At 37.7% G+C, this 24,380-nt stretch overlaps 1 protein-coding gene across 4 annotated transcripts; it reads left to right on the forward strand.

The window, feature by feature from the left end:
* The first annotated feature begins 81 nt into the window (after nucleotides 1-81).
* On the forward strand, nucleotides 82-15,102 carry TFB2M (transcription factor B2, mitochondrial). Of its 4 annotated transcripts, none has more exons than XM_057534299.1 (9): nucleotides 82-120; nucleotides 331-559; nucleotides 1,254-1,342; nucleotides 4,542-4,695; nucleotides 5,028-5,176; nucleotides 7,503-7,592; nucleotides 10,094-10,156; nucleotides 13,079-13,230; nucleotides 14,696-15,102. In XM_057534299.1, exons 1-9 carry the CDS (start codon nucleotides 97-99, stop codon nucleotides 14,871-14,873), a joined length of 1,128 nt encoding a protein of 375 aa, XP_057390282.1. In that variant the 5' UTR covers nucleotides 82-96; the 3' UTR covers nucleotides 14,874-15,102. The 4 variants fall into 4 exon arrangements, with proteins under 4 accessions (XP_057390282.1, XP_057390301.1, XP_057390272.1 ...); XM_057534318.1 differs by lacking the exon at nucleotides 82-120 and adding an exon at nucleotides 121-243; XM_057534289.1 differs by lacking the exon at nucleotides 82-120 and having other exon boundaries at nucleotides 127-559.
* Nucleotides 15,103-24,380: the final 9,278 nt, after the last annotated feature.

Genomic DNA, 24,380 nt, shown 5'->3' on the forward strand with positions numbered 1-24,380 from the left:
ACACCGCCTGGATGGTCCGTCTCTCTCCTCGGCCGTCCACTCACAGTCCTCGGGCGTCTGCGCCGGGACGGAAACGGAAGTGACGGCAAAGGCAAGATGGAGAGGTCGTTCGCCCTCAAGGTTTGGAGTGTTTACTTCCGCCGGCCTAGACCCGGGGCCGGGAGATGTTGCACGTGGGCTTCCTTGTATGGAGTTCGTCGACGATGTGACGACCCTGGGTAACACTGGGACAGGCCTTAGAGGGTGAGAATGTGGGTCCCAGGGGTGGGACTTCCCTCGCGGCTGATGCTGTCAGCCTTGACCCGCGCTGCGCGCTTTTGCATTTTGAAGTCGGGAGCGGTGAGGCGGATGGACGTCCCGGCGGGGAACCGCCGTGGCTTGTCTGACTACTACCCACACCTGATGCCCAGTGTGGGATTCGGAAAATCGTCCTCGCGTGTGTACAGATGCCGCTCAGAGACCAAGCGGTACATAACCAGCCCGAGAGTGGCTGAGACCTTGGTGCGGATTCTGCGGGGAAAACGAAAATCTTGCCAGCTATTCCTGGAGTGCAATCCAGGTGAGACCCTCGTGGACTTATTTTCTTGGATGTTCACTTCTGCAGACTGTGTAAAACATGGCTCCTTTCTTTAAGCAGTTTATGTGGCCTTTGTTAATCGTCACTCCACAAGATATTTCTGTAGCAGTTTGCACTTTACAAAATATTTTGATAAAACATGCTCTTAGATTTCACCATCTTCCCAGAAGAACTTTTATCTTACCCTTTCGTGCATGTTCTATAGACTGCAGCAGGATGCTGGGAACACAACATTTATAGACTTCTTGAAAAATAATTTTTTTAAGCACCATTTCCTATCATGGAGAGTCAGTTCTGTTTAGGTTTGGCAATATCTTTGATGATGAAGTATCCAGAGAGTCTATGAGTAAGTGGTAAGCTAGAGGCAACTTTTTTGTTTGTTTGTTTGTTTTTTCTTGAGAGGTAGTGAAACATTGTAAAGAGCGCAGGTTTTGCAGTGTTTGACGGAATGGATTCAAAGCCAAGCAGCACCACGTTCCAGTTGTGATGGTGGAGTCAAGTGACTGTATCTAATCTGCAGTTTCCTTATATGTAAATCAGGAGTGTAATATCCACTTTGGGAATGTTGTGAGAATTAAAATTATATCATACAGGTAAAACATCTAATTTCTTTGATATTGAAAAAGATTATGTTGTTTCTTTTGCAAATAAACTTTTCGTTCTGTTAATACACTAGGTCCTGGAATCCTGACACGAGCGTTGCTTGAAAGTGGTGCCAAAGTGATTGCCCTTGAAAGTGACAAGACTTTTATTCCACAATTGAAGGTATATTTTTGTTTCTAAAAATAATTTATTGTTCAATCAGCTACCTTTGAGTGGTTTAGGGAAGTAAAATTAAGCACACAGTTTACTTTTAAACAATCACTTTTAGGGGCTATGCCGTATCTTGTTAGCCCCAGTGACTAGAACACAGTATCAATGATTGTTGAATGACTGAAAGATGGATTCAGAGACTTTTTTTCTGGTTCTAGCTCTGCTACAGATGGGTGACTGAACAAAATGTATAACTGGTATCTCTAGGCTTGTTTCCTTGTTCTAGCAGGCTATGCTGTGCCTCTTCTTTCTTAGAAGGGGATAAGTGAGCTTAGAATCTAATTGGAATGCTAAGATTAGGTTAATGGGACTGTGTTAACTCTGGACTTAGGGTTTCAGAGGCAAGAAAAGTTTGGTGTATTCAGAATAAATTGCATGGAGTAAAGGCATTATCCAAATGGATTTTTTAGTGAATTTGGCTTCATGTATAGCTGACAAGTTCACATAACAGTAAAGTGGAAATTCCTTGCATCATTGCCAGCCTCTTTTTCTTTCTCTCCTTCCCTCCTTTATAAATCTTTTGATTCAATTCAGGAAACTTATACTTCTGTGTGCCAACTTCCTGAAACCATGTAAAATAGTGTTATCTGAAAGTGCAAGATGACAACAAAAAATGATGAAAATGTATACAAAATCCTGCTTTTTTAAATATAACTATCACATTAGATGGTTGTTTTTCTACAACTGAAAAAATTCAAGGTTTTTGCATTCAGATTATTTAATTGATGTTAAATCTGCTGGAATTCCAAAAACATGAAGAGAAAAAGAACCCATAAAATTATTCAAAGATTCAAGATCATGAAATGTGATTTAGTAAACATAGCCATCTGTAATTTCAACCCGGAAATTAAAAACAAGATAGGTCTTCTCTTGGTCTTTAAAGGGGGGTACTTTTAAAGATTAATCTGCATGTTCACAAAATAATTAAGGTGGTATTAAAATGTCCTTCTGTTTACAGTTTGTTATCCTGTAACACAATGGTTGCTTTTCTATAAGATCAGGATAACAGTATCAATTTAAAAACAGTTGAATCAATGAAATAGAGTGAATAGGGACTAGAGAATTCCTTACAGTATTTCTTACAGGAATATCAGTCATAAAATGTTTCTGAAGCTGTTAACATAAGCACAAAATTTAAACGTCTAACTCCCTATTCCCCCTCCACCCTCTCAGCACTAACTTGAGCTCAGCCATTAGTACACATTCTTTCACTCATTGTAAAGTGAAAAGCCATTCAAAGTTTTGTGTGAATTCATGTATATTTGCAAGAATAAAAGAGAAGTAATCATTTATGTAGAACCTTTGCGGCCCTGAATCAGGGCCTTGAAGTGGTGCTCTTAGCAGACAGTGCTTCTAGCCACCCAAAGGCTCACAATTTTGCTCCTAAGAACCAAAATTATTTTCAAGGATAATGCTTGACTCTGGATTTTAATCTAAATTTAAAATCCCATGGACTTCCTTGGTGGTGCAGTGGATAAGAATCCACCTGCCAGTGCAGGGGACACACATTCGATCCCTGGTCCAGAAAGATCCCTACGCTGTGGAGCAACTAAGCCCATGCGCCACAACAGCTGAGCCTGCACTCTAGAGCCTGCGAGCCACAACTACTGAGCCTGCGTGCCACAACTACTGAAGCCCATGCGTGCCTAGAGCCCATGCTCCGCAACAAGAGAAGCCACCGCAATGAGAAGCCCACGCACCACAACGAAGAGTAGCCCCTGCTCGCCGCAACTAGAGAAAGCCCACACGTAGCAATGAAGACCCAACACAGCCAGAAATTAATTAATTAATTAATTAATTAATTTAAAAAAAAAACCCTCTCACCCTACTCCATTTCTCTGATAAAATTCCTGGGAATTCACATTAACAGTGTTTCAAGCAGGAACGGTTTGTTTTCCTATATGGATGTGCTAGAGATACACATGTTGCCAATTGTGTTGTGTAATGATAATAAATCACAATATTGTAATCAACTACACTTCAATTTTTTAAAAAAGATAAAATATCTTTAAAAAAACCAAAATAATAATAAATCGTGATATATCTCATTTGAATTGTGAAGACTATTGCTGCAGAAATATCTGTATGTGTTCAGTTGAGGGGACATCAGCTTTTGTGGTAAACTGTCTTATTTCAGCACATTTATGTCTTCAGCCTGGACTTCAGTATTCAGGTCTATAACTTCCTACCTGCATCTCCACTTGAATCACCTAATAGGCATCTCAAAATTAACATGACCAAAAATATATGGTTTCCACCTCCAGTCTGTTCCTTTCACTAGTTTTTTTCAAGGGTCCCCTTGAAAGTAATCATCAAAATTTACTAAATTTAGGAATAGAACCATATTTATAGGTTGAATTCAAACGGTTAAGAAAACTTAGGTTTTTTAACTCATAACTTTAAATTGCAAATTCACTGAAACCTTGATAAATACCAGTAGAATTTTCTGTGCATGAGAACCTCAGTGTGCACATCAAAACATTGCTCTCTTCTATTTGATTTTTTGTAACTTCGAATTAAGTTTGTAGGGTCTATAGCTAACACTTATTCTCACTACTAAGTTCTCCAGTGCTACTGCCAGGTGAGCACATTAGGGCAGTAAAAAGATTGAGATATATTGGATGTCTTCTAGTGTGCAGGGAGCTTTCCTTCTATAGTTGGCTCTGTCTTTAAGAAAAGTAAATGAACAAGAGGAAAATGGAGAGTGACCTACACAGTGAGCTAAGTTCATTTGGTGAAGGACTAACTAAACTGTTCTGGAAAAAAGGAATACTCTCTTGAATCTATCTGCCTTTCACTTTAATGGTTTTATTGTTATTTTCTGTTAAAACATCTTCCCTTGACTAGCAGATGAATCACAGCTCTGAATAACGGAAACCATTTAGATAAAGAAAGTAAAAGGATATGTAATAATTTGTTGAAGGTTTCTATTTTGGGGGCTTTTTCTTGGTAATATTGTATTCACTTTTCAGACATTAATTGATTTCTATTAACTGTTACATTTTAGGGTATGTTAGTAATGTTTTCTTTGCATCTTTATTGAGGTAGCAATATTTTTTATAAGAATTACTTTTTGAAGTAGATCTTGGAATTGTTACAAGGTCTGCCTAACACTGAAATTTCTAAACATGTTCTCTCTGTCTCTCTTTAGTCCTTAGGAAAAAAGGTGAATGGAAGACTAGAAGTGGTCTACTGTGACTTCTTTAAACTGGATCCTAGAAGTCGTGGATTACTAACACCTCCCATTATGACTTCAGATATGCTTTTTCAGTATTTGGGAATAGAAGCACAGCCTTGGTCAAAAGGTGATTTTTGTCATTTTGTAAAGCAGGTACCTTATAATTTGTCAGCTTTCTCTAGCAGTACACCAGGTTTGTTGAGATTTGTGTAAATGTTTATATTACACAGTTTATGGGTGGTTGCTCTTAAGTTGAATATGGCTTTTCCCTCACCTAGATACAATCAGCAGTTTTGTGGAAGCCAAGTTCCAGATCAAGGAAAGATGCTAAGGCTTAGTTTTGATCGAAATAACCTTAAAGTAATACAGTTTGTTAACCTAATTTGACTCAGTAAAATATGGTCGTAGGAAAAAAGTGTTAAGAATTTATTTAAATATTTTTGCTTGTATTCTTAACAGGTGCCCCTTTAAAAGCAATTGGGATCTTACCACCTAAAAATGAGAGAAATGCACTTTGGAAACTTTTACATGACCTATATTCCTGTACTTCTGTATATAAATATGGACGAGTAGAACTAAATTTGTTTATTACTGAAAAGGAATGCCGGGTAGGTTATTAACAAGTACCTAATTTTTTGTTTTAAATGTTCTGCGATTTTTCTCAGAGTAGTCTTAATCTCTGTGATTTTAATTTGGGCTCATGACATTTGAGAGTACTAAGGTTGTTTTTAAATTTTATAGAGCATTCTTTAGGTATTATTTTTAAAAGGATTTTTGTGTGATAAAATATATATAACATAAAGTTTACCATTTTAACTATTCTAAGTGTACAGTTCAGTGACATTAAGTACATTCACATTGTGGTACAACTATTATTACCATCCATCTCTTCTCAGAACTTTTTCATCATTCCACACTGAAACTCTGTACCCGTTAAACATTAATTCCCCATCTCCCCTCCTCCCCTGTGCCCCTGGTAACCACTGTTTTATTTTCTGTTTCTATGAATTTGACTATTCTATGTACCTCATGTAAATGGAATCATACAGTATTCCACTTTGTGTCTGGCTTATTTCACTTAGCATACTGTCTTTAGGGTTCATCCAAGTTGTAGCATGTGTCAGAATGTCATTCCTTGTTAAGGCTGAATAATATTCCATTATATAGTTAGACACCACCCCACCACCTTTTGTTTATCCGTTTCCGTCAATGGATATAATTGACATGTTGCACTGTATAAGTTTAAGGTATATAGTACAATGTTTTGACTTACGTACATCATGAAATGATTGCCATAATAAGTGTGGTGAACATCCATCCTCTCATATAGACACAAAATAAAAAAAATATTTGTCCTTGTGATGAGAACTCTTAGGATTTACTCTCTAACGACTTTCATATGTAACATACCACAGTGTTAATTATGTAGTTGTACACTACATAACTGGACGTTTGTACCTTTTGACCACATTCATTCAATTCCCCCTCCCCTCCACCCCTGCCTCTGGTAACGACAAATGTGATTTTTTTCTATGAGTTTGTTTTTTGAAATATAATTGACCTAAACATTGTGTTCATTCCTGCTATACAACATGGTGATTTGATATGTCTATATATTACAAAATGATGACGTGTCTATATATTACCATCTATCATCATACAAAGATATTATATTATTATTGACTATATTTCCCACACTGTACATTTCATCCCCCTGATTCATTTATTTTGTAACTGGAAGAGTGTGCCTCATAATCTCCGTCATCTGTTTCACTTATTCCCCCACCCCCTCATCTCTAGCAACCTTCTGTTGTCTCTATCTGTGACTCTGTTTCTGTTTTTATGTTTGTTCATTTGTTTTGTTTTTTAGATTCCACATGTAAGTGAAATCATATAGTATTTATCTTCTTTTGTCTGACTTATTTCACATAGCATAATACTCTCTGGATCCATCCATGTTGTCAAAAATGGCAAGATTTCATTCATTTTTATGTCTGAGTTATATGTGTGTGTATATATGTATATGTAAAACATATACATCTTCTTTATCCATTCATCTACCAGTGGACACTGAGGTTATATACCTTTCTTGGCTGTTGTGAATAACACTGTAGTGAACATAGGGTTTTAGACTTTTTATTCTTTGAAATCAAAGGGCTTCCTGAAGTCCTTGAGAGTTATGTTTCTTTGCTGCCCAGAATGCTTCATGTTATTAATCTTATAATCCAAGATAACTGGAAATGCATATTTGTATATAAGGGAACTCTGGGTTGAGATGGGGGGTGGCGGGAGATGAAAGCAAGAGATGAAAGGATGATTTGCTTACCAAGATCCAAATAGTAAGTAAATAGTGACTGTCCCTGGAAGAGAGCAGGGGACTCAGAGCCTTGAGGCTGTGTGCATACATGAAGGAATGAAAGGAAGAGAAATAGGAAATGCTTCGTCAGGTTTCATCTTGCTACTAGTAGAATGTTCTAATGTTTCTTTTACCATGGACCTTTTCACATTTGGTTTTCTCTCTCTGTAGTGCCCTTTCATTCAGTGAGGTAACCTCTGATCCTCAAGTGTCAGCCTAAGTAATTCTTGACTCAAAATGTAATAGCCCAGCTAATGCACGTTTCTATCACACTTACCCTTCACCACAGTAATTATACACTTCTGTGTCACTTTTTGTTTAATGAGAATTTGCCCTGATAAGTGATATGGTTAAAGGAAATCAGTCTCAAATACATTATATTTTAAGTGTACATGATGATATATTTCAATATGAAAGTTTAAGAAGACTTTCTCTTCTTTGAAATGGTTAAGATTCTGCATTTAATTCTAATTTTATTTCATTTGTAGATATCATTAAGGTATTAAGATCTGACATATGATTTTGACTGATTGGCTATAGCTGTGTATAACATGTAACTTCTATTTTCCTTTTACTAGAAAATAATGGCAAATCCCCAAAATCCAGGCTTGTATCAAGCATTAAGTGTGCTCTGTCAAATAGCTTGTGGGATTAAGCTCTTGCATACAGTGAGTAAAATCCTTCTAAATTTCAACAAAGAACTTCATGGTTTTTCAAAGAGCCTGTATTTCTGTGACCAGATTAATTTTATTATTTTTCCCAAGTGTTTAAGATAATAGAGCACTGTACTGATGTTTTTCTGTCACAAATATTTATATACCTCTCTCATTATAAAAATAATATATTCTCATTATAAAAATGTGAGACATGTTAAAGAAAGAAAAGAATTTTAAAAATCATCACTACAGTTCTACCACCCAGAGGTCACTATTGATGTTTGTGGCATAATTTCAGTTTTTTATTTTTCCTGTTTTTTTTTTTTCTTTTTTGTGTAGAGGAGATTATATTATTTTTTCATTTAATAGCTAATAGTTAATTATAAGATTTTTTTTCCCTTCTATCTAAACATTTTTCTTAAATTTTTCATGACTACTTAATACCTCATTAGAGAGCATTCCCCTTTTTAGTTTATTTCCTTAGGCAAGATCAGAGTTGTCTAATAGGAAGACAATACAAGAGCCACATATGTAGTTTTACATTTTTTTTAGTAGCCAGGTTGCGAAAAGTAGAAAAGAAACAGGTGAAATTGATTTTAATATTATGTTTTATTGAATCTTCTCAATTCAAAACATTATTTCAGTGTGTAATATTTTTAAATTAGTTATTACATAATTTACATTCTTTTCTGTGTACTAAAAATCCATTGTATATTTTACACTTACAACCAATTCAGACTGGACACATTTCACATGTTCAGTAGCCACATGTGACTAGTGTCTACCATTTTGTGTGTGTGTGTGTGTGTGTGTGTGTGTGTGTCTGCCATTTTTAATAGAGGCCTAAAAGCATAAGAAAAAAATAATAAATACCATTTCTCTCATACCATAATTTACCCATTCTCTTTTTTTTGTTTTAGTAGACTAGAGTATATATCAAATTGTTTTTAAAAGGAATATGTTTGTATATTTTATGAGCCCTTGTTCTTCCAAGGATATATTGGTTTAATTTTAAAAGAGTGTTTCTCCATGTAGTCTCTTCATTGCTTTTGTCCAGGAACACATTAAGACCTTCAGTGCATACTTAGTTGTTAGAACGTTATCTCATTTGATTTTAGCTTTTGTTCCGATTCTGGTTTTTTTCCTCCAAAACGTATCAGGCTCTTAGGTTGGATCTCTCTGTTCCTTGTCTTTTGTATCTGTCATACTCTCATCCTTTTTCTGTATTCCCAGAAATCTTTTTCACATTTAGCCTTCATGGCACTGACCCTGCTTTCTGCCTATACTACATATTGTAATCTTGGTACTGTAGTTCTTGGTTTCCCTAAAATTCTTTCTTAACCCCACTGATCTCCTCTCATTCTGTTGGCTTTTCATCTCAGCTCTTCTCTCTTCCTGGCTTTTGGCTAGTTTCTTCATAGAAGGCCCTCTGAGGACTTCAGCTTTCAGGATAGTTATCTTTTTCTGCAGTATTTGTTTTCAAAAGCCCTATGTTGAGTTTTGCCATTTATTAACCTCCAGAAAGGAGAGGTCTTTCTGGACCCAACATTTTTAACATTTGTCCATTATATATCTACTACTGGATGGTCCGTTGTTGAATTCAATTCCCAAGGTCTTGCAGGTCTTCCTCTCCTGTGGGTTTGGTGGATGGGAGTGAGGTCTTCTCTGTGCCTGCTGCAGTGCCCACTGCTGGTGCTGCTTTGCCTTCCTCCACTTAGTGACATTCCTGGAACTGCTGGGAGTTTCACAGATGAGCAACAATTGCATTTTTCATTCTACATCAATTGCCACTGCAATTAGTAATAAATTATCGTTTCTGACAATAGCCTTCAAACCTTACATCCAATATTATAAGTTTTACTCTTTTAAGTCTGTGTCAAATGCTGTTATTTTGGAATTTAATGTGTGTATATGTATTTATATATATATATATATATATACACACACACACACACACAAAATAATTTTTCAGTTGGGTCATCTTTTAAAATTGCTTCACGTACAAAATTGTATGTACAAAAGTTAGATACAAGGAAGTAATGATCCTTTTAAAAATTGGCACAAGTTTCTTTATTCGTCTATCTCCTTACATGTCCCAGCATATTCATATCAGTGGTTTTTTCACTAAGGTAGGGCAAAAACATCCCCATAATTGATCTGATAGCCCCTAAACTGATTGTGACTGTAATATGCTGGCTATTAAAAATAACTTTAGAATGTATTTGCATAATTATATTAAGGGCAACTGTCTTTTATCTAAGCAAGTAATAGAGTTACCAGTATTTGGATAGACCTTTGACTCCCCTTTTCTTTATCAAAAAAACAAGAGAGAAGAGAAATGTATATGATTTAACTGTCACATGTTGTTTTTCTTACATTCAGTTAGACTGGAGACTTGGCTTTAATTCATTCTGTTGTTTAGGCAAGACATTTTTAAAGGCAGTAATAATGTGGGGCACTTTGCACAAAGAGAACTGAAAGAAATGTTTTCTTTTTGTTTATCTTCACTCAAGGAGTCTTGCTTATCATTTGGCACATATACCGCAAATGGGCAGCTGGCAAAGCAAAAGCATAGGGTAAGAACGAATGAATACCTTTCCTTTTTTCCTCTAATGTAACAGTCTTTGTTTTCTTTTACATTATCTGGTATTCTGTATTTATTTAAATTTTTAATTTTAAAATATCTAGAAAATTTTTTAAACATATCTTATTGATTTTAATATATTCAAATTATTTTGGAAGGGAGTTATATTTTTCAGCTGTTTATACAATGAATGCTAGCATAGTAATAGGCTTAAACACAGATTCTGACTTTATTTTTATATATAAATTTATTTATTTATTTTTGGCTGCGTTGGGTCTTCATTGCTGCACACGGGCTTTCTCTAGTTGTGGTGAGCGGGGGCTACTCTTTGTTGCTGTGCACGGGCTTCTCTTTGTGATGGCTTCTCTTGTTGCAGAGCACAGGCTGTAGGCGCACGGGTTTCAGCAGTTGTGGCGCACGGGCTTAGTTGCAGCATGTGGGATCTTCCTGGACCAGGGCTCGAACCCATGCCTCCTGTACTGGCAGGTGGATTCTTAACCACTGCACTACCAGGGAAGCCCCTGACTCCTATTTTTAACCTTTGAAATGAAGATACCTCTCAAATTTGGAAAACACATGAATATTAAAATGATTATTCATCTAATTTGATAAACTGAAAACAAGATTTTATACCTTATTAATAAATCAGATATGTAATATTACTACTTATAATGGTTTATTTCACTAACAGTTACATCTTGTTTCTTACCCTACGGATTGGGCTTTAATTTTTGTTTATTTTTTCCCTTCATAAAGAACCAAAATGATTATGTTACAGAGTGATCCTCCATTTAGATTATATAGGGCTACTTATAGTGAAGTTGTAATAAAGTAGCTGAAGTTTTAAAAACAATTTTCGGACTCAATTCAGAAGTTCCACTTCAGGATTAAATGCTTATGATTCCCTAATCTCAGCGTATTAGTTCAGTCTGACTTTCCCATTGCTTACTACTTTGGTTTTTTTCTCGCTCTTGCCGCTAAAGGAAAAAAGGAAAATTATCAATTTAGAAATATTCTGATTTTAGAATAATCAGTGATCATTGTGATTTTAGTTCTGTTTCACTATCCATAAACATAATTTATGTAGCCTCACAAAACAGAATAGGGGTAATACATTTTGGCTTGATACCAGTAGGAATTTATCCAAATGACCCTGAAGTTAATAACCCTGCATATAGGTCACTTTCCCATTTTCTCAATGACAGTGTCAAAAGCTAAAACATTTTTTTGGCCGACATAAATGCATAAACTTCTAGGGATGAAAATGAAATAACCAAATGTTATGTTTTATGAGAAAATTTTATTCAGATATTTCACATGTCTGATGTCGGTGTGTTCATAATTGTTATAGAAGCACTTTTAGATATTTAACAGTTTTTTAAAGCACATGATCTTCATTTCCATCCAAGTGGTTTGAGGTTTATACTTTTTTGAAGCCACGTTTTCGTGCTGTCACTGGAACTTTTTTCCTAAGCTACATATAACCATTTATTGAACATCAGGAAAGTTGTTTTTTCCCTACTTACCAAGTAAACCTATATCTGTAACTCCAAATCTATTTACAAGATGCTGTTTAAAGTCACCTTCCAGGGACTTCCCTGGTGGCACAGTGGATAAGAATCCGCCTGCCAGTTCAGGGGACAGGGGTTCGAGCCCTGGTTCAGGAAGATCCCACATGCTGCAGAGCAACTAAGCCTTTGCGCCACAACTACCGAGCCTGCGCTCTAGAGCCCGTGAGCCACAACTACTGTAAATAAATGTATTTTTAAAAATAAATAAAAAATAAACCTTTAAAAGACTTGTTAACAACAACATATAATGCTATCAATTGTGAGGTTATTCCCCTCCCTAATTGATAATTGCTAAATATGTTAAAATTTTATTGCCTTCCTTTGTTACTAATTTCTTCAGCTACAGGAATTCAAAACTAGAAACCAGAATTGATTTAAATTTTTTTTGGCCAACATGTCTTCCACAAACAGTATTTATGTTTAAATATGTATATACATAGGTATTTATTATAAAGTAAATAAGGGGTTACTAGCTAATATGTGAGATTTCCTAAGAACTCAAACATAAGGTTCCCTCTGTTCTGAGGAATAATTTTAGAGGAAAAAACATCTTAATGTTACATCAAGTCACATACAGTTTTTATTTTAATCTGTATAATACTATATACTAAAGCAGGTTGGCAAACTTTTTGTGTAAAGGGCCAGAGAGTAAATATTTTATGCTTTGCAGGTCCCATGTTCTTTGTGGGTTTGTTGTTTGTTTTTTTAAGAATCCTCTATAAATGTAAAAACTGTTCCGCGCTCCATATTATACAGAAACAGGCAGGCCATGTACCATAGTTTGCTAACCCTATATTTTTTTAAAATCCAACTAAAAATTATAAGGCAATAATATTTTTTATGCTTAGGATCTGGTGTTATGCCTCAAATACAGAAGAGACTCAGCATATGCTAGTGTCACGTTTAGGATTTCATTTTTCCTTGCTTACAAGTTAATAAGCTGTTACTGTTTCATGGGTACTGGGCAAAGACACAGACTCCTGTGTCCTGTGGAATAATGTGATATTGCGCAGTTGGGTGGTGTGCCTGCAGTGGGTTTGCACTGCAGCTGAGGAACACAGAGCTGGGGGAACCCACCTCTCTTTAGCAAACATTAATGTCAGTCTATAGAGAGACATTATCTCATCCCCCAAGGTGACTCACTGCAAACAACCCTGAGGAATGGCCCAGGTTAAGAGGCAGTTGGGGCCTTGCATTCTTGTCACATCCAAAAAGAACCTATAGGGACATGCAGGGTGTATTGTGATTGCCTCTTCCAAAAGGTAGCTTGAATGCGTAAGTGAACAATGTCTTGCACTGGCAATATTTTATGACTAACACATTTTATTTTCCTTTCTCTGCAGGAATCATTAGAACAAAACCTGTGTTTTATTCAACTGACTCCTCATAAAGATTTATTTACGGGAACCTTAACACCTTTTAACTACGATGTGTTTTTTCACATGTTAAGGCAGTGTTTTATGAAACGCGGTGCCAAGCTAATAGACCATTTACAGTAAGTAAGAAAAATAAAAGCAAATATAAAAGTAGCAACTTAATGTGCGAATTGTACTTTCACGTTAGAGCTTTGTTTTTTATATTTTTTATATCTTCATTAACAGTGAGGTACCATGTTTTCACTCATCTATTTGTCTCTACAAAATATTTCCTTCTCGCCGGTACACATTTTGAGGAAAATGTATTTTCCACATAATCTCCTGAGCTTAATTTTTTTTTTTCTTCTTTGAAAAACAACCAGGGATGCCTACAATTTGTTTTATCTTTGTCAGGATTAATCTACATGAAGAACTGGCTGCTTGCCCCAGCATTAGTGGTAGCATTCCCACCATCCACCTCTTGTCATTGCCTGTCGTTAGTGGTTCTGTTTCCTAGCCAAAGTAGGCACAGATCATTATACCATCCTAGTCCTCCTGCTCTGGATCAAATTCTGTGTTTCTACCTAAAGCCTTATAAAAACTACACTGTTACTGCCTGCTTTATATCTATGTAATTTTTACATAGGGCTGATGTGTACAGTTCTGTAAGTTACGCATTTTACCATGTACTCATCAGCCCATAGTCATTCAAAGTACTGTCAGAGGGTGGGCAAAATAAATAATCATTTTAATTAATTTGATCATCATTTCATGTATAACTCTGAATGAGCTGATGATTGAACAATATTTATGTAAAAATAAATGTTAAAAGTGGCAGTCGACCAGTAAAAGTCATCTGTTTTTCATCTTGTCACCTTGTGATAGTGGCTATTTTGAATGAAAATACCAAGAGTGTAGGAAATTAAGGAATACATATGATAAACTGTGGTTTAAAATGTTAAGAATTGCCTTGGAGAGCCTGTGGATTGAAAGGATGTTTACAGCTGTGACCAAGATTCCATTCACAGTCAAAAAGTATTGGAAATATTTTCCACCAAAATATTTTAGTACAGTTGTTTACTTGTTATTGTCAGAGGCTCACTGGTGGTTTCTTGCTAGGCTAATAGAATAAGGCAGTTTTCTGCTTTATAAGTTATTCACAGTAATTGTTACATAAAAATGTGAAAATTATTTCCTCTTCTGAAAACAAACAGTAGTTTCTGCTGTTTGTACTTATTAAACTTTTACATGAACCTAAATGGAGTTAAGAATATTTTTGCAAAGAGAATTAAAAGATGAAAGGTAGGCAGAAAATTTTTAAGGGCAATGTTAAACCCTTAGGCAGTGTTAAAGAATTTTGCCTAAGAATTGATTAGAACATGTTAAAGCCTAAATCAGCTCTTTTCATTACAGGCAAGCCATGAAACTTTAGGAATAGACATAGTTAAAGCTATATATAATAGGCATGCTATTAAACTGAATAAGATTAATTATATATAATAAGTTAGGCATTTTAAATTGGGCTTAGAAGCCGCCTCTATCAATATTAACTGACAGTTGTTATGATAAAGAATTAAGCACATTTACTTTGTATTTATTTTGCAGTTCATTGAGTCCAATTGATGCAATGCATATATTGAAGCAAATTAAAAAAAGTAAAGATGTGAAAGTAATAGATATGTACCCTGAAGACTTTCAGCACCTTTTTGAAACCATAGAGTGTTACAAAGATGATAACTATAAGTGGCTATATGATGACTTCATGGAAGATGTGATCATATAGAGAAGTGGACTGATAAGACATTAACCGGAGCTGTTTATTTATTTGGAAATTATGGCACAAATGAAAAAGAACCGAGTTTGAAAAGCTCACATCCTCTCAACAGAAGATAACTGTTCTTGTTTTGCACAGCTAGGCAGATCATTTCTTGTGCCGTTGATACCATTACTGTATTGGATAAAATAATGGCTGCTATTTTATTCAAACTGAATAAAAGGAAAACTTCAGTTAATTGTGGATTTGATCAAATTGGATTTGTTTTGTTTTAAATTCCTATCTACTATAAGCATACTGGTAGTTATAGGGTATTAGCAGATGAAATTTAGTTTTAGAAATTCTTTTGGCCAAATATCTTACGTTATATTTAAATATTCCATTTTCACTGTCGATTTTTATATCCTCCTGGGGGAGCAGAAGAGTTTGTACGTAATTAAACTTGGAAAGTAAACTGATTTAGTGGGTTTTTTTACTTCTCAGTTTGTTGAAATGTATTATCAAGTACTGTACAATGAAATTATTTAAATTTTAATATGGTTTAAATTTTTTTAGAAATTAAAATATTTTAAGTAATAAGAATTTGTGCCTATCTGTTCAAACATAAAATTGACCCTAACTTATTCACTTTAAATTCCGTCACTTATAGTCAGTGTACTTTCAGTGAGTAATTCAGTCTATGTTATTCAAAACTCTCGTGCATTTTTGTTCCATCAAGAAAGTTCATCTGAAGTTAGACCTTTACATGAACCTAAATGGAATTAAGAATATTTATTTTCTTAGCTCTTTGAAGAAGCTACTAGATTTTACCTGAGACATCTAATCTCCTCTGTTAGATTTCTTTGCTGTTATAACACTTCATAATACCTAAGGCATATTATTAGTAAGTAACTCTTTGTAAGGTGTGTGTTTTTAATAACACTTAGCCAAACCAGTTCTTCCCGACTTCCCTACTATTGTCCTTGGTTCACAATTCAGTCCAGCTAGAAACTCTGAATCCTTTTTTTTTTTAAATTTTTTTTAGCCGTGTTGGGTCTTCGTTGCTGCGCGGGGGCTTTCTCTAGTTGCATCAAGCGGGGGCTGCTCTTTGTTCCTGTCTGCTGGCTTCTCATTGCGGTGGCTTCTCTTGTTGCGGAGCACAGGCTCCAGGCCCACAGGCTTCAGTAGTTGTGGCTCACGGGCTCTAGAGCGCAGGCTCAGTAGTTGTGGCGCACAGGCCCAGCTGCTCCGCGGCACGTGGGATCCTTCTGGACCAGGGCTCAAACCCGTGTCCCCTGCATTGGCAGGCGGATTCTTAACCACTGTGCCACCAGGGAAGCCCTGAATCCTTTTTTCTCTTGTAATTCCTATCCTGCCATTACATAATCTACCTAATCTTTATAATGTCATTCTGTCTTCTCAATCCTATGCCTTAGGCCTAAATTTCTCCTGGAACTTCTTAACTACCTCTCTCTCATCTTCCAATCCATCTTGTTTATTACTGCTATATTAACTTTCTGAAACATTTATTTCACCATAGATTCTTCTAAGGCCTTGGTTTCCTAATGGGTAATAGTGGCATCTATTAGGGTTCTTGTCAGGAGTAAATCATTTACGAAAAAGGGTTTAGTGTAGAAGCTGACGGTGGTAGTTATAAGTGTTGGTGTAATGCATTATCTTCCCCCACTCCCTCATATATAGGTAGCCAGAGACCTCTGTGCTCTTCATTCTGCATTCAGAAAACTAGAATTTAAAAAAAAGGAATTTACAGTTGTGTGTTCACTAAAAGATATGAGTAATTAATGAAGCTTAGTATGTGGGGGTAGATGCTCATGGTAGCAGTCAGGTGCCCCAAGAATTTCGAATTAAAGGTAGCCTTGTTACACAGTAAAAACCCAGAGGCGTCAATAGGAACCGAAGCCTCTGGAAAGGCCAATTAAGTTAACTAAAAATTTACAGCCAATATCATTAGCAATCAGTAGGTCAGGCCACTTTCAAATAGGGGGTGGAGGCAGAACCCTGATGGTGGGAGAGTATGATTTGTAATAACCTTGGCTGTGTAGGGCAAGAAAAAAGAGAATTCAGAGCTGGGAGATGGGTTCCTATATTTATTAGTTTATTTTTTTTAAGATGAGACATTTAAACATGTTACTAGGTTACAAGAATGAAGTCAGCTGAGAAAGACATATTAAATATAGTTCAGAAGGATTAACTGATGTTCTTAAGAAAAGGAATGGGATCAAAATACGAGAGAACCACATTTTGCTCTTAGCCTAGATAAAGGGTCGAGTATGGGGACTTCCCTGGTGGTCCAGTGCTTAAGAATCCGCCTTCCAATGCAGGGGATGTGGGTTTGATCCCTGGTAGGGGAACCAAGATCCCACATGCCGCGGGGCAACTAAGCCTTCACGCTGCAAGTACTGAGCCTGCGTTGGGTCTTCACTGCTGCACGGGCTTTTCTCCAGTTGCGGCAGGCGGGGGCCACCCCTCCGTTGCGTGCAGGCTTCTCATTGCGGTGATCTTCCTGCACCAGGGATCGAACCCGTGTCCCCTGCACTGGCAGGCGGATTCTCAACCACTGTGCCACCAGGGAAGTCCTCAACTCGTTTTAAAGAAAACATTTATTTATTTATTTGGCTGCGTTGGTTCTTAGTTGGGGCACATGGGATCTTTGTTGCAGCACATGCGATCTTTGTTGCAGCATGTGGAGATCTTTTGTTGTGGTTCACAGGTTCTCTAGTTGTGGCACACCAGCTCCAGAGTGTGCAGGTAAGATCATGTTGGTTCAAAGATTGCTAGGAGAGCTAAGAACTTGAGTTATTACAACAGGAGACCCTTTCAGTGGTATTTAGAAAGTTTTTGTGTGTCCGTTTTTGGAATATTGGTAGATAAGAAATATTGATAAGAAAATAGATGTTTTGGGGCTTCCCTGGTGGCGCAGTGGTTGGGAGTCTGCCTGCCAATGCAGGGGACATGGGTTCAAGCCCTGGTCCAGGAGGATCCCACGTGCCATGGAGCAGCTGGGCCTGCACGCCACAACTACTGGGCCTGCGCTCTGCTTTAGAGCCCATGCACCCCAACTACTGAAGCCCATGTGCCACAACTACTAAGGCCTGCGCGCCTGGGGCCCGTGCTCCACAACAAGAGGGGCCACTGCAATGAGAAGCCTGCACACCACAACGGAGGGGTGGCCCCCGCCCGCCGCAACTGGAGAAAGCCTGTGCAGCAGCGAAGACCCAATGCAGCCAAAAATAAATAAATAAAATGAATAAATTTATAAAGAAAATAGATGTTTTTCTCTAGAATATATAAGAATGCAGTCAGCATAAATTCAGAAAGTGATTGGGACCAAAACATGTATGCTCTACATTAGTAGGGTAAAAAAAAAATGTTCTTTGTTACTGTGGAATATTACCATTTGTTCTTGTATCACTAAATTGTAGAATGGCATTTAGCAGGTTACTTATCCGGGTCTTGATTTTGCACATGCAAAACAGAAGGATTTAACTATGTGGCCTTCTTGTCTGTGATATTCTGTGTAATTATCTGACAGTGTGTTGTCCAAAGTGTATCTCCTATAGGGAAGAAAATTTCTCCTTTGCGCACCACATAAGGAAAATCATCTAGAGAATGAAGTCAACATAGAGAAAGCATGGAAATAGGGAGACAACATTCTGATAACATTTGAACCCCTGACTCCAGCCATACCCGAAGCCATGCACGTGTCCAAAGCCAAGCAAATGCCTGAAGCCAAATCAATTTCCTTTTTTGTTTAAACTAGTTCAAGATGGAATTCTATCACTTTTAATCCAGAGTCCTAATATAAATACTATCATAATAACACTCATCAATAACATCCCATTTCTACATTAATACAGGGACTCTTCTGAGTTTAACTACTAAAAATTAGCATGCTCCTAAAGTGATGACTGTGGCTGGTGACCTCCAAGCCACAAGTGTGGACCTTTGGATTAGTATAAAAGGAAGGGTTTCTTTAATTCCATGACCTGTGAGTATATTATTTGCACCATTCTAAGGCTTGAAAGAGGAATTCTAGTTACCTGATGAGATATGTAATAGACTTTAAAAATAATCCAGTAATTCTTGGTTAAATATTCATTCAGTTTATTATTAAAACTGCTGGGTAATTCTGTATTAAACATTTATAAGGGATTTCCCTGGTGGTCCAGTGGTTAAGACTCTGCGCTTCCACCGCAGTGGGCGCATATACGATCCTGATCCCTGGTCGGGGAACTAAGATCCCACATGCCTCGCTGCACAGCCAAAAAAAAAAAATTATAACTACTACTTAATTTACCTCTTGCTAATAAAATAGTGTGTTAAACTTTCAGTTTGGGTTTATGGGGAATAATGCACAACATTCTATGCTCTTCTTGGTTTTTATCTGCTCATTTAAAGTGAGGATATGAAAGTAATGGAACAAGTAGAGTATATTTTAAAATTTCAACTTAGATTCCTGGTGAAAGCTAATTGTAAAGCACATTAGTAAGACTTTTTATTGGAAACATCAAATCTTCTCCAAAGAAGATTTCTCCAAAACTTTGAGAAAAAAGGTCAGCTCCAGGATTTCCTTATTATTTACGGTATAGAAATCTCTACTACATATCATGAAACTCTCATAACATCCTCCAGTTCTCTTTAAAATAAACTTTTTCTTTTACTGTTTTCATACAAAAGAAACTTCCACAAGAATTTGTTGAGTGCAGGATAGGAATGAGTGCCTAGGGATTCTGGACTTCTGTTTCTGTAATATGTCTAAACCATAATGTGGTCCCTCCTAGGTAACTTTTTTTTTAAAATATATATCTACCAGCATTTTTAAAAATTTATTTATTTTATTTTATTTATTTTTGGGTTTTTTTGGCTGCGTTGGGTCTTCGTTGCTGCATGTGGGCCTTCTCTAACTGTGGTGAGTGGGGGCTATTCTTCGTTGCAGTGAGTGGGCTCCTCATTGCTGTGACTTCTCTTGTTGCGGAGCATGGGCTCTAGGCGTGCAGGCTTCAGTAGTTGTGGCTCGCAGGCTCTAGAGCGCAGGCTCAGTAGTTGTGGCGCATAGGCTTAGTTGCTTCTCGGCATGTGGGATCTTCCCAGACCAGAGCTTGAACCCATGTCCTCTGCATTGGCAACCAGAGCTTGAACCCATGTCCTCTGCATTGGCAGGTGGATTCTTAACCACTGTGCCACTGGGGAAGCCCCCTCCTAAGCAACTTTAAAGAATAGTATGAGTCAGCCATCTTTAGTTTCTGAGTGGTCTTTGTATAGAAAATCTGGAATCTGATGTTTGTGATTTATCATTTAGGATTTCTGAAAAGCAGAACTTCCCATTTTCCAATAGTTTGATGAATCTCGTTTATTAAGAGGAAAAAAAAAACCCTTAACCCTTCTGTTACTGAATATGTGATTCTCATTTTAGAATGTTATATTTGTGTTATTATGGAATTGTTTATTCCATTGGTAGGAACAGATCCAAGTTTGTGGGCCTAAGGCTTAAACAACTTTAGGGAGGCCCCTTTTAAAATTGTGGAATAAATAAAATGGTAGGAATATATATATGCCATTTTAACCATTTTAAGTGTTCAATTCCCTGGCATTAAGTACATTCACATTGTTGTGCTACCATCACCATTATATATTTTCAGAACTTTTTCATCATCCCAAATAGAAACTCTATAACCCATTAAACTAATTTTCCATTCCCCCCTCTCCCCTGGCCCATAACTTTTGTCTCTATGAACATATCTATTCCAGGGACCCTATATAAGTGGAATCATACAGTACTTGTTGTTTTGTGTCTGGCTTATTTCACTTAGCATAATGTTTTCAAGGTTCATTCACATTGTAACATAATCAAATTTCATTCCTTTTAAAGGTTGAATAATATTCCATTGTATGTATATACTACATTTTATTTATCCATTCATCTGTAGATGGACACTTGGGTTGTTTCTACCTTTTGACTATTATTGTGAGTAATGCTGTGAACGTTGGTGTGCAAGTATCTCTTGGAGTTCCTGCTTTCAGTTCTTTTGGGTAATGGTATCTCTTTTAAGAAAAAGGATACAAAACAATGAATACAAATATAAGTACAAAAGGAGGGACTTCCCTGATGGTCCAGTGGCTAAGCCTCCACACTCCCAATGCAGGGGGCCCGGGTTCAATCCCTGCTCAGGGAACTAGATCCCACATGCCACAACTATGAGTTCGCATACTGCAACTATGAGTTCTCATGCCGCAACTATATAAAAGATCCTGCATGCTGCAACGAAGATCCCACACGCAGCAATGGAGATCCCGCTAGCCGCGACTAAAACCCGGCACAGACAAATAAATAAATAAATATTAAAACAAAACAAAACAAATATAGGGGGACTTCCCTGGTGGCGCAGTGGTTAAGAATCCACCTGCCAATGCAGGGGACACGGATTCAAGCCCTGCTCCAGGAAGATCCCACATGCCGCGGAGCAACTAAGCCCATGTGCCACAACTACTGTGCCTGCGTTCTAGAGCCTGTGAGCCACAACTACTGAGCCCACGTGCCACAACTACTGAAGCCCGTGCACCTAGAGCTTGTGCTCCACAACAAGAGAAGCCACCGCAGTGAGAAGCCCGCGCACCACAACGAAGAGTAGCCCCCGCTTGCCGCAACTAGAGAAAGCCTGCGTGCAGCAACGAAGACCCAATGCAACCAAAAATAAATTAAAATAAAATAAAATAAAAAATTTAAAAAAACAAATATAAGTACAAAAGGGAATATTTGGAATAAGAAAAAAAATAACAAAAGTATAAATTTTTAAAAGCTGATAAATACAAACAACAAAAAATCCAGAAAAAGTAACATATGTTGTTATTAGCTGTGATAGAGCACGATTCTAAAGAACAAGGACAAGATCATGGAACGTGGAAGTCTGGTGTGCCGATGATGTCGACAATAATATCGGAGAAGCATGGAAAAGTGATGGAGGAGATGGAGAAGCTTCTCAGTGTGTGGATGCAGGATCAGCATCAGCGTTGAGTCCTGCTCAGCTTAATGTTGATTCAAGGGAAAGCTAAAAGCCTTTATGAAGACTTAAAGAAGAAACACAGCAAAGAATCAGAGGGTGCATCTTTTAATGCCAGCCATGGCTGATTTCATGGGTTCAAGGCTAGAGCCAACCTTCACAATGTAAAAGTAAGTGGTGAGGCAGCAAGTGCGGATATGGTAGCTGCCCAGGAATTTCCTGAAATGCTTCGAGAAACTGTCGATGAAGGCACGTATTTACCCGAACAGGTTTTTAATGTGGATGAGACAGGACCATACTGGAAGAGGATGCCAGACTGAAGTTACATCAGTAAGGAGGAAAAGTTGATATCAGGCTATAAAGCAGCAAAGGTTAGACTAACTCTGTTGTTTGGTGGCAATGCTTTTGGCGATATGAAGCTGAAGCCTCTCTTAGTTTATCATTCAGAGGACCCAAGAGCCCTTAAAAACATAGCCAAAGGCTCTCTTCCTGTTGTGTGGAAGAGTTACCCAAAGCTTGGGTTACACAGGCTATATTCCAGGACTGGTTTTTCCACCACTTTATCCTGGAGGTAGAGAAATATTGCTTGGAGAAGGATGTCCCATTCAACAGTCTTTTGCTGCTGGACAGTGCTCCGGGCCATGCTGCATTCACGTGCAGCTTTAATCCCAACATCAAAGTAGTGCACCTGCCACTGAATACTATGTTGCTCTTCCAACCTATGGAACAGGGAGTTATAGTGTATGCACGTGGCTGATTCGCTTTGTTGTGCAACAGAAACTAACACAGTATTGTGAAGCAATTATACTCCAATAAAGATCTATTAAAGAAAAAAAATTATTTATTAAAAAAATTATTTTTCTGCTGACCTTGGGTTTTTTTTTTTAACATCTTTATTGGAGTACAACTGCCCCACAATGGTGCATTAGTTTCTGCTTTATAACAAAGTGAATCAGCTATACATATACACATATCCCCATATCTCCTCCCTCTTGCGTCTCCCTCCCATCCTCCCTATCCCACCCCTCTAGGCAGTCACAAAGCACCGAGCTGATCTCCCCGTGCCATGAGGCTGCCGCCCACCAGCCATCCATTCTACAATTGGTAGTGTATATATGTCCATGCTACTCTCTCACTTCGTCCCAGCTTACCCTTCCCCCTCCTCATGTCCTCAAGTCCAAGGAAATATTATTTAAGTCACACTTTTTGTCAGACAGTAAAGGTGAGTGATGAATCAGGAGCAACCTTGTGACAATTTTGGAAGGACTGTAACATCTACGAGGCCATAAAAAACATTGACATTGTTTGAAGTGAGGTTACGGCTGTCACCATAAATGGGGTTTGGAAGAACCTTTGCCCAAAGTTTGTTCACAATTTTTATGGGTTTGAGAAGGTGAATGAGGAGTCCAAAGAGGTCTTCAGCAACTTAGTGACCCTCAGCGAAAAGCTGGAGCTAGATCTGCAAGAGGATGACTTCATTGAACTCCTTGCTGTGCAACACAAGGAGCTTACTAATGAAGACCTGATGGAATTGGAGGCCCACAGAAAGGACGAAGAGAGACATGAGGAAGAAGTAACTGAAGAACTGATGAGATTCAGGACGCAGGAAATGGCAAGGGGATTTTCTTTATCTGAGGAGGTACTGTTAGTATTTGAGGCACAGGACCCAAACGTAGAAAGGTACACGAAGTTTGCAGCAGTTCAGAATGCAATCCAGTTCTACCGTGTCCTCTATGATGAGAAAAAAGAGCTACTACCCAGACATCACTGGATCATTTTTTCAAGAGCGTAGATAGAATTGAATCCAGCAAGGAACCAGAACCTGTGCCATCAACGTCAGGCATGAGTGAAATTGCAGCTTGCCCTCGTCTCCTATTGCTGACGATCCTTCATCTCTACCATCTCCCACCTCCTCTCCCTCCTCCAGTCAGTAACTCTTCTTGCCTGTTCACTTGCAGCCAGCCCCTGTATGCCAGCTGTTGTACTGTACTACTCTACTTTTCAAGGCACTGTACTGTAAGATTAAAAATGTTTCCTTTATTTTTTGTGTTTGTTTTTTATGTACTATTTGTGTGAAAAGTTTTATAAACCTATTACAGTACAGTACTGTATAGCTGATTGTGTTAGTTGGGTACCTAGGCTAGCTTTGTTGGACTTAACGAACAAATTGGACTTACGAACGTGCTCTTGGAACAGAACTCGTTCATATGTGGGGGACTTACTGTACTATACTGGCTTTTCTACATATCTATATATTTACCCATTTCTTTATTTATCCATTAATCCCTCTTATTTTTGGTGCACTTCAAAGTAGTTGCTAGCAGCCAGAGCTCCTCAAGGCCTCCATAACTCTGCAGTGGGAAGGCCAGATGGGCAGAGCCCAGGTATTGCACTTTAGGTACAAAAGAGGCTAAAGATGATGACATTGGTTTTGTTTCTTTAACACAGACCAAAATAAGGGTTATTTAACCAAGCTGTCTCTCCCATGGAAATGTCCAACCAGGTGAACAGTCAGGGG

Source organism: Balaenoptera acutorostrata, chromosome 1, assembly GCF_949987535.1.
Source record: "Balaenoptera acutorostrata chromosome 1, mBalAcu1.1, whole genome shotgun sequence".
Taxonomy (NCBI): domain Eukaryota; kingdom Metazoa; phylum Chordata; class Mammalia; order Artiodactyla; family Balaenopteridae; genus Balaenoptera; species Balaenoptera acutorostrata.

Bases quoted from the DNA above. Each gene is read 5' to 3' on its own strand.
- TFB2M (XM_057534289.1), top strand. From the start codon at position 250: ATGTGGGTCCCAGGGGTGGGACTTCCCTCGCGGCTGATGCTGTCAGCC. The intron at 1,343-4,541 runs GTATATTTTTGT...GTCTCTCTTTAG, and splicing joins CTTTTATTCCACAATTGAAG to TCCTTAGGAAAAAAGGTGAA. The intron at 7,593-10,093 runs GTGAGTAAAATC...TCTTCACTCAAG, and splicing joins GGATTAAGCTCTTGCATACA to GAGTCTTGCTTATCATTTGG.